Source organism: Aplysia californica, unplaced genomic scaffold, assembly GCF_000002075.1.
Source record: "Aplysia californica isolate F4 #8 unplaced genomic scaffold, AplCal3.0 scaffold00211, whole genome shotgun sequence".
Lineage (NCBI taxonomy): Eukaryota > Metazoa > Mollusca > Gastropoda > Aplysiida > Aplysiidae > Aplysia > Aplysia californica.
In genome coordinates, this window is record NW_004797481.1 from 842,513 (window position 1) to 853,518 (window position 11,006).

General features: G+C 38.3%; 1 protein-coding gene across 1 annotated transcript in view; it reads left to right on the forward strand.

Moving 5' to 3' along the window:
- LOC101862274 (AP-3 complex subunit beta-2) overlaps positions 1–10,306 on the forward strand; it is a 33,960-nt gene extending 23,654 nt beyond the window's left edge. Inside the window, exons 17-24 of the mRNA XM_005099397.3 lie at positions 515–748; positions 1,377–1,609; positions 2,597–2,687; positions 3,017–3,144; positions 4,179–4,367; positions 5,058–5,100; positions 7,227–7,409; positions 8,122–10,306. Of these exons, the coding sequence (XP_005099454.1) occupies positions 515–748; positions 1,377–1,609; positions 2,597–2,687; positions 3,017–3,144; positions 4,179–4,367; positions 5,058–5,100; positions 7,227–7,409; positions 8,122–8,411 (1,391 nt within the window). The 3' untranslated portion in view covers positions 8,412–10,306. The remainder of the gene's footprint in view (positions 1–514; positions 749–1,376; positions 1,610–2,596; positions 2,688–3,016; positions 3,145–4,178; positions 4,368–5,057; positions 5,101–7,226; positions 7,410–8,121) is intronic.
- The last annotated feature ends 700 nt before the right edge of the window (positions 10,307–11,006 follow it).

An 11,006-nucleotide genomic window follows, 5' to 3' on the forward strand; every position in this document is an offset into this window, starting at 1 on the left:
CCAATGTTCATAAAGCAGTTAAGGTTCTTTGTCATTGTACAGGTTTAACACCCCTTTCAACGCTATAAGGTTATTAAAGAGAGGAGGACAAAGTCAAAAAGATTGATTTAAAAATTCCATGAAACAAACCAAATTTCAGAATGCCCTGTTGGGAATTCGAACCAGGGTCATCCGTTCCATAGTTCAGCATGATTCTAACTGAGCTAACGTTACGCCCCACTTGAGATTTCAAATTTTGCTTAAATCATAAAAGATCATGTCGTAGTAAAGTAAGTGTAGAATGTGAGTCATTAGACAGAGCAGTAGAGGGCATGTGTGAAGAAATAAAGTCAGAGACATGGCACAGTCTCTCCCAAAAAACTCCATGAAGTTGAAAAGGCACAAATTTGGTTTATTGCTGCCAATTCAGTAGCTTAGTTTAAAAAAAGGATGTTTTATTATTATGACCCATCATTGGGGATCATTCACGAAGGAGCTTGGCAATTTTAACAAGATGCTGTCTTGTGCCCCACAGCTCATGACCAGTATCAGCTGGGCTCTTTGTCGCACCTGCTGAACATGAAGACAACAGGCTACCAGGATATGCCTGAGTGGCCAACTGTTGCACCCGACCCTAGTGTGCGGAATGTGGAGATGCCCCCCGCCTGGCAGGACCAACGGGAACCAATCAGAGGCAAGAAGCAGAAGCAGCCGAGCACTGATCTCAAGTCCTTCTACTCCTCCAGTGAGGATGAGGATGACGAAGAAGGCAAGTCGATTGGATTGTCAATGCTGATTTTAGCACTTTGTCCACCCAATTGTTGAAACCATTTTCGAAACTTGCCATTTCTGGTTGTCACAGTGTAGCAGCCTGGTTTTGAGAAAGAGTTTTTGTGTCTTGTAGTACTTGTGTATAATGGTTATGATTTCTTTGGTAAGATCTGAATGTGGCGCAACGGCTTATCCTTTCCACTTGTTGGGTCCATAACAAAACTGATTCACTTAGTGTGTAACCTAGTGTGTAACCTCTTTTTTTCCGGGCTATGATGAATGAGTATACTCGTAACCTGGATTAAGCCGGGCTATTAGTAATCTCGGGAGAACTATACGATCTCGTCAAACAGCTAGTTCTGCTTGTAATTACCAAAGTACCCAAATACAATGAAGCTGGCTCTGAATATTTCAAATTTCCAGTGAACAGCGGTTTCTTTGCTTTTGATGCGTGTAGAAGCATGAGAAATGTCCCGAAAACGCATCAAGAGAATCAGCTTTGTTACAGTTCAGGTGACTCTTGAAAGTTTTAGGACTAAGATTATGGCATCAGCTTTTTGCATGTATTTTAACATTCTGACTGGTAGCTTTTCTTTCTTTTTCCACATGTCTGTCCTGACAAACAGATGACAGCAGTGAAGAAAGCAGTGAGGAAGATTCCGATGATGAGAAAGATGAAGAAGAAGATGATGAGGATTCAGAGGAGGAGACAGAGGATGAGGAAGAAGCTTCAGATTCTTCCAAGGAAAATTCAGAGGAGGAATCATCTTCCGAGGACAGTGAGGACGAGGACTCTTCTGAGGAGGAGGACTCATCCGAGGAAGAGGTTGTGGTGAAGAAACCTGTGAAGAAACAAGCTGTAAGTTTTGTTTTGTTTTGTTTTGTTTTGTTTTCTGGCTTGCAAATCTGTTCTCAATCTCATCATTAAACTCCTGTAATGAAAAAACACATTTTTTAAAAACCTGTAATATGTATGCTAGTGTAATGTATTTGCAGCAAAAACTTGCTCCAGTATATGTCCAAGTAAAGTAAAACTCAGGTACAACTAACTTGGGCTGAAAGAAAACTCAGATTAAATGAAAGGAGAAGGATTCACCCACTTTTTTGTTAACTCAGATCAATAAAATACCTAGTACTTGGCAAACACTCAAATGAGCAAGCCTGACTCTACAAAGTTGCTTGCAGAAGGAAGAGCTCAAACACCCCCCCCCCCCCCCTCCCCAACCCCACTCAACTGATATAGCTGCGAGCATTTTTCTCCAGCAACAAATCTTATCTAATCTATTCCAGGTGACCGTCGGTTGCCCTGCACTGTGAATCATAACATTCTTATTGCATATACATTGAACATCACGATTGACCTGTCCGATAGTGATGGGATATCTCACGTGGGTGGTTGGCGGGTGCTCTGGTGTTGTCTGCTGCTTCTTTCCTATCAAACATCTATCGTCCTTATCTCTCCTTCTTTTTTGTGTTTGTTACTCTCTTGTAACACCTCTAATCTTCTCTAACTTATATGACCTTATTGTGTTGCAAGTGCTGTAAAACTCTTACTAAAACTAAAAGGATATCTCACTTTGAGTTTTGGTTGCAATATGTGATAGGTTGAGTTTTCTGTTTTGTCGAGAGGGAAGTAGGGAACTACAATTCTAAACAATAGTAAAGTGTAACGTTTTCGCACTGTATTCCCACGCAGTGTGCAGCGCTCTATTCGCACAGTGTGCAGAGGTCGCTCCATGTATCGTTCTTCTCCAATAGGGTGTAGAATATTGAACGCTATAACTGGAATAGTCTTTGCATTGGTTTAGTTTAACAAAATTAACAAATGTTTCTACTGTTTCAACAGGAAGCCAAGCCAAGCAGTTCAGCCAAGAGCAAAAAAGAAGCAAAATCAGCCCCCAGTGGAGGTGGAGACCTTTTGCTCGATTTGGATGATTGTGAGTTTTTTTTGTGTCAACTGAAATTTGATACTAGATAAAAGAAACTGTATATTTCATTTGAAAAACAAGGCACACATCATCTTTTGACATTCTGAAACAATAGTATTGATGAAAGCCTATCTTTCCTGTGCATGCTTTATTGAAAGATTGTAAAATGTGTCAGCATTTGATGGAACCTTGCCATATGAGAAAATTTTTAAAAAAGCATTTTAATGGGGACAATTGTTTTCATGGACACTGTTGTGTTTTTAATGATGTTTGCTATATTCAGCAAACTGTTCCAAGTCAACAAGAAATAAGATCTTTGACCCTATTTGTCTTCACAGTAGCCGGATCTGTTGCCTCTGGACCTGTAGGTTCGAGTCTGCCCTCGGGTGACCTTTTGACCCCGATGGCAGCTGGCAGTGCCCCCTCTCCTGTGCCCACCTCAGCAGCCGAGTCCCAGCAATCTAATGTAAGTTATCTTTCGCTTTTTACAAACGATCTCTGGGTGACAAAATTTGATGATTATTTACTGCTTGAAAATTTGAACAGTTTGGTACGTGTAATGTCCTTTTTAGACAGGGGAGATGAGGATGCATCCCCTTTTTTTGTTATAATGAAGCTTTGAATAATAACATGATAACCTCTGCGGTTTGTAAAAAATTAAATATTTACTAGAGAAATGAGTGATGGGGAAACAAGGTGAGCTTTTAGAATCCTTTACTGAGGAGATTTGACACAGAATGAAGATGAAGGAAATTGGATCATTTGTTTGTCTGTAGTATTGTCATAATCACTACAAGTACCATAATCTCAAGGATAATATTCTGAGCACCCATACAATTTAAACCAGCCGGGTCTATAAACTTTATTATAAACTTGATAAAGGTCATTTCACTCATCTTGGGCTGACATTTGAACACGATAGAGAATGCCCCAGACCAAACAAAAGGAAAACAATCAAGGTATACAAGTCGGTAGCCTGCTTTGATCATGTTGCTTCCCTTGCATTATAGATGAATTTACAAAGTTGCAAAAGCAGCAGGTGCTGGGAAAGGCACCATGACTATTACAAAACGAAGGAGGACTTTAAGGTTAAATTGCAATCATACTGTTTTCATGATTGATAACAATCATGATGTCCTGAATGTCTGTAAACTTAACAGTTGTGTAACAGTTATTGTTATTAATAATCCAACAGCCTTAGGTCATTCCTTTCAGTCCAATGCCAGGACTTTAGCTAGTGAAAATCTTTATAATCTATCCCCTATTGCTGTGTTGGGTGATTTTTTGGTTGGGATGGAGAAGAAGAAGAAATTGTTGTCAGAGGTCCTGCAGGTCAGGAGGACATTGGAAGAGTTCGTAGGTGTTGGGCAGTTTTTTGTTTTGGACAGTATTTTGTAATGGTTATCCTGGAGCTGGCTGAGAGGTAAATTTCTTGGAATGATTGATCCTGTTGGATATAGTGTTTGTCATCTTTGATTTGTTCTGCTGGTTTTTTTTTAGATTGTCCAAGGGATATCTGTTCCTGTCAAGGAGTATGAGCTGTTGAATCGACTGAGCACAGGGGGCTTGACTGTCACCTATAAGTACACCCGCACCATTTCCGTCTTCTCACCCAAGATGGTCTCCATAGAACTTACTCTCACCAACGCGGGAGACGCACCCTTCACTGCAATAAAGATTGGAGACAAGGTAATGAACATTTGTCACCCTTGTGTGTTTGGTACAATTTAGAGAAACAAGTTATATTCTTAACACACAGATTTATAGAATTCCCTTGTAATGGACACTCCTTCTGTGTGCATTGTGTATACATTAGTATTTTGTGTGTGGCAGGTGATTGGCAGGTGCTATGGCGAGGTTTGCTCTTTTCTTTCCTATAAAAAATCTATCTTCCTTATCTCTTCTTTTTTATGTTTATTGTGTTGCAAGTGCCGTAAAACTCTTACTAAAACTAAGTACATGTGTGTTTCAGCTAAATGTAATGTGATGTTTTTTAGATCAATATGTTCAGTCTGTACTGAAGCCACTTGCCTTGAATTGCCATGGCCAGATGTTGTCAGGTAAGAATGGGACAGTCTGGTGATCAATGGTGGCTGTGACTTTGTATTTGACGGTACAGGATGCCAATGCTACATACTGTGGAAATACTAATGATATTTTTTGTGTTCAAACTATTTTTTTTTGGTAAAAAAAAAATGATACTCTGGCTTGGTACTTTTCCCATGGCATGTGTGGAATATAAAGTTGGTAGTGGCTGCTGTGTTTATATATATGTCCATATTTTCAGATGATTGAGGACTGTGCTGAAACTTGCTGCTTATATTCTCTGTAAAACTTTTGTGTTGTGACTTGCTTCTCATTCTCATCTTTTCTTTCCAGAAAACCCAGCCAGGCATGGAAATTCACGAGTTCCCTGAAATATGTAAGTCTCAGTATTTGTACTGATGTCTCTTTGTGAGTCAATCTTTTTAATACATAAATTCTAATCTTAAATTCACCTACTGAAATGAAGAACAAAAATTATTTTATAAAAAGTTGTTTGACAACTTTGAATTATACATAGAATACCTAAATGAGTAGATGGAACTCTGCGATGAGGGTAAAGTGGTATGGAATGTGGTCTCAAGCTGACTGACATTATCTTTCTTTCACACATTTTTTTGTTGTGGCTCATCCTGCACCTCACAAAGCCTTAGTCTTGTGCCTTCCATTCCAGTACAATGTTGTATTGTGTGGATATTGCTTTACCATTGATCTTGTGTTTCAAAATTATCAATTTGTGAAAGAAAGAAACTTTTTTTTAAAGCTAATCTGGCTTGAAATTTAATACTGCTCTTTTTATATTGACATACTGTAACATTTCGATTCTCTATTGCTTAAGCTTAATTTTAAACATTTTTTTGTCATAAAGCTTTGAAAGGAACTGAAACTGTTCATTTTTATCATACTATCAGTGCTTCCACTCTTCCGTATTTTTACGGAAATCCGTACTTTCTGCTAGTTCCGTACTTGTCCCTCCATCATCATCAACTCCCTCCGTAAAAATCTGCGATAGCGTAGGACTACCGAAATTCCGTAGCAAAAGATCCGTACTCGCCTTCGTATCGTCTTGTATAAGTTACGGATATTTACGGTAATTCTCTCGGCAATAGTTTATGCTATAGAAACCTGCCAGATTGCGCATTTCCTGCAATCGGCCATTATTCTACTCTGCCCCATGCATTCATTGCAGGCTTGTCGGCAGGCTTGTCGGCAGTACTACATTTTTTACCTGCAGATTGATCAAAATCTGGCGAACTTTTTGTGCCACTTTCCTCCTTTCTATCGTTCCCTCATTCCGTCTGTCTATCTTCGGATTGTTGCCGCGGCTGGAAGAATCTGCGCGTTGATCAAGTATATTGACATGTGATCTTAAACAGAAAATTACTGTCAGAAAGAATATTTTTTGCAAATTTATTGTCTAGATTCTAGATCTAGAGAAATTGTCATTGCGAAGATTCGGACGAGCGACAGTCGTTCTAACACTTACACAACTACATGTAAACTGCGCTGGCAAGACTAACATACGGCCGTTGTCGTTGCTTTAGTCTGAACGCATTATGAGGGATAAGAGGTTTGTTGGTACATTTGGTCGGTCGGCCCCCGTCGTTATCCTAGAAGTAGAACGACTGTTTCTCATCCGAGTATTTTGTTTGAACGTGCAGTTAGTCGGACCTGTTAGTAAAATTGTTTCAATCGCGCATACGCATCACGTGACATGACATCGCCGTGAGTTCTGCGTGTCGGGGACCGTCCGTTGACGGGGTCAACCCAAGTTCATGTATTTCGGGACTTATTGGTTTGGGGGGGTAGAGACTTTTGGACTAGGAGTGCTTAACGTGATGCTTCAGGATTTACCAAAAATAATGATAACACGCACGCAAAGACACACAGAGAGCATAAAGGCCGAGTAATTTATGGACACCGATGGAAAATTTTAAAGTCAGTTTTGGCAGTCACCTTGGTGATTTGCTGTTGATCCCGATTTTTTTCCACCAAATCCCGATTTTTCTCTCCCTGAGATCCTAATTTTGAGGCTTCATAGAGTGGCAGGTCTGGTAACTGTATTGTGAAGGTACAGCCTACATATATCTATTCATTATTCCCAGGTTTACCTTCTATCAGTATCAAAGGTGCGATGACAAATTAATTGAATTATAGTAGCAATGGAAGGGGAACCTGCTTTTAAACATTGCCAGCAATGGAAAGATATATTGGTGAAGAAATTAAACAAGACAAAATATTGGTGAAAAAATAAGTAGTATGGGTTGTTGGCAATCTCTTCAAACAGGCTCCCAAATGCCATTTTCAACCCTCTAAAAGTACTAAATTTCAATTTCTTCGGGGGCTTCGCCCCCTGGACCCCCAGCAGAATTTTCCTTACTTTTCAGCTACAGCTGGTGGAAGCACTGTACTATGGAGCTATATGAAGTTTCAGTCGAGTGATTTGGGCTTGTCAAATAAAAATTCTTTGCTCTCTTCATCATCAATATATATGTGTCTTTACAGCATCTCTTGGTGTGGGGTCAACCACTTCTGTTTTGATGGGCATCAATTTCAACGACACAACACAGCCTGCGGGATTCCAGCTAGCCAGTGAACAAAGGTCATTCCCCATCAACATTTCCGCCCCAGTCGGTGAACTTATGCAGCCCCACACCATGGGGGAGAGCGACTTCAAGTCACAACAAGGTAACTAACCTCTTGCACTTTTCTTGCATTTGTACTGTGTAAAAAAGTTAAGGTCTTTTATCATCATTTCCCTCTATTGTGTGGGTGTTATTGGAGAAAAATCCCTGTAAGTTTGTGAACTCAAGGGACTGAGATATTATCATATAGCTTAATAGTGAGTGTTGTAGTGATAAACTGGTTCATAGATGGAATATGTATTCAGGTTTGATAAATATTATTTTGAGTATTTTCAAATTCTGCTGTCTTTACTAGAATAAAGAAGTGAACAAAAGTCAAAGCTGTTGTTTTGATTTGTATCTAGTGCACGCAAAAATAGACACCGGCATATGAAAGTGTATGAGAATCTGTGAGAATTTGTGAATAATCAGTGGACAACTGTGCAAGCATATGGCACGTGAATAGAAAAGGAGTTTTGGGTCTGTTGTTGCAACCCTCTTTCTGTTGGTAGAAATTATCTAGAATTGTGACCAGAAATTGTGCATTTGTATTGGTTCATTGATTTAACGTGATTTGAAAGACAATTTTTCTTTTCTTGATAATTTAAGTTCTCTTTTCTGGTCTTTTTCTTCAATAAGTTAAGACTTAAAGAGTGGGGAGAAAATGTATGAACCACAATGTGATTGAAAGATTTAATTTAGTCATGAAAGATGATAAATTTCAATTTACAATTATTTTTCAAATTTTGTAATCATATCACCTTATTTATTCTCAGCAAAACTGGGAGGAATGAACGAGAACAGAGAAAGCTGTGATATTCATGAAGAGAAGCAGAGTCCTGAAGGAATATGTCGCTGTGTATTGCAAGCGGCAAACCTTCTGCAGGTGCCGTCTGCTGATCCAAACACATACAACTTTGCTGCTCATACTCTCGCCTCCTCTACACTGGTCCTGGCTTCAGTCAAAGTGACGGGGAAGACTGCAAAGGTCACAGTCAATTGCGAGAAAATGGTCATTGGCACAATGTTACTAAAGGATCTAAAGCGCACACTTTCTTCTAAGTAAAGCATGTTCGCACATATTTTTTATGTCTTACTCATTATTTAATTATGTTCTGGCATTGAATTTTTGATTGGTCTACTTTTTGCCATTGCAATTATAACTACTCAAGACTGTCTTTTGCACAATAGTTGCTAGTGGGGGAGACCTTTCGCTAATTACTTGCTACTCTCATTTTGTTCATGCTGTTGGAATTCATGATTACACTTGGCACCAAATGTGTGACTATAATTGAGACGAAATGATTTGGGGGACCTGGCTTAGTGAAATGTGAGATTTTGCACAGTGCTTTCATTTGAAAAGAACGGAGGACATAGACCTAATGAAAAGCATGAAAAAAATGCACTTTTATGTGAATAGAGTAGGGGGCTTGGACCATCTTCATATAACTTAACGTTTGTCACTTTAAATATGGCCATTAGTGACTGATTTCCTTCAGTCTCTTAAATGTTGAGAATTGAAGAGATGTGAAATGACCAAGTGATACTTTTTATGAAGTTTGTTGTCAAAGGCTGTCTTCATTCCCATTATAATTGTATTGTGGAAAGTACTTTTGTTATTGATGTTATTTTTCAAGAGAACCTACAGACTGATAAATCTCTCTATATAAATGTTTTTTGCGTAAAGGAACAACTTATTGACTAAAAAGTTATGTAATTATTTTTGTTCTTCTTGAAATGAGCTATTGGAGAGGAAAAACTTTATCATGTCTTGTTGTATTTGACACAAAGTTTTGTTTGGGCTAGCCTATGTAGTCTTTTCAATTATTGTTTTTCTTCAAATTGTGTGTCTAATGAGTAATTTCAGCATTGTCTTACCCAGAGTGGATGGAATGATCCTTTAAGCTACTATAGCTTATTATATGAAGAGACTCAAGAGGATGCTACAGAGTGTAGAACATCGATAGTTTCATCACACTTGTCACCACCAGCATTTTCTGGCACACATAGGTCTAATTTCTTACATTCACCATCATCACAGATCTTAAAGTTTAGATTTATGTGGCTCCAACACTGTTGTCTGTCCTGACGAAATAATGCTTGTCACCACTGCACAGAAAAGTATTGATTTGAACGTATAAATATGGTGTCACAACTTGTTTGCCATGATTGAAAGGTTAGGGAACGAAAATGCTTGTCACAAAGCATGATCTTGACTTGAGTCTTTTACCCATAAAATTCCCTGCTACAAATTTTCTAGAAAACACCTGTTTCTTTTTCATTTTCTGAAACCGGCAAAGCAATGCTGACAATGCTGATAATGCACCCTTTTCTTTCCTTCTTTATATTTTTTTGTAGCTACTGGATCACAAGAAATGGTTTCCGTTATTCCGCACTTTGAAGTGGACCTGCGGGTTTTCTTCTTTTTCTTTCTTATTTCTTTTTTTGTTGTAGAAAATAATCTTTTTTCTTTTGACAATGCATGGACTCTTCAATTCCAGTGGTGTGTTCAAGAGATGTAATTGTTCCATCAGTATTTATGTGGAATAAAATATTAGTGTATTGGAACCGTGCATTTTGATTTTGATGGTTATGTTACCCAGAAAATGTTTATGTGGAATTGTTTTTGTAGAGTTGGGAGATAAAGTTGAACTATGAATGTTTTGTTGAATGATGATTGAATATTGAAGGCTGTGAGATTTTTCAACAGTGTGGTTGACAAATATTTAAGGAAGATAATAGAATTTTTTTAAAATTATAGTTTTTTTTTCTAAATTGGGTCATTTGTTGCGTTTTGGTTTGTTTTGTGTAGAAATAACTATCGAAAGGTCCAGGCTTTTTTTTCAGTAAAGTGGTGATATCAGTTAATGATCATAATTAATTGTGTTTAGCCTGCTTGACGTCGTGGTACAAGATTGTGTTGTCCTGATCTGTGAATTAAACTTATTTTGCTGATGTATATTTATGTGTGTTGCCTTGCCTTGCCTTTTGGTTTTTCTTTCCATTCTTTTGTCATAGAAAAACCTTGGAAATTGCATAGGTCCAATGCAAGGAAATAGATAACCTCTAAAAGAGAAAATATAAAACATGATGTTAATAAAATGTAGGTTGGATTGAGATGCCTGGTTTGGTTGGATAATTAGAAAAATACTTGGAAGTCCTGTGTGCTTGTTATGAGTGCGAAACCCCTTGGAAGTTGAGAACTGATGAAGAGCAGGCTTATGTAGGCCAGCTGCTGGCAATTGAAGAAACGCGTTGGTGTAAATAAGTACGAGTAGTATGAGTATTATCATAAATAAGTACGAGTATGAATACTATCAAAACGCCAAGTGCTTGGTTATGGTTGTGACTGCTCACATGACTTCACATTAACGCCCTTAAATGAGAAACAGTTCTGTGTCGGACACAGATTTCACTATTAGTATTAGACACATCTTAACAGAATGTCCAGAACTTTGAAGAGTAATAAAGTAATATTTTAAATGCAAAAAATTGTTCTCCTCTGTTGATCCTAACAGAATTCTCGATTATACAAAGGCCATTGGCCTTTACAATAAGGAGTTGTAGATAGCGTTATTTTAACCCTATTCGTACGCCCTGGGGTCATTTTGTACCCACGGAGTTGTATTCTTCACATTTTTAGAATACTTCTAGTACGATG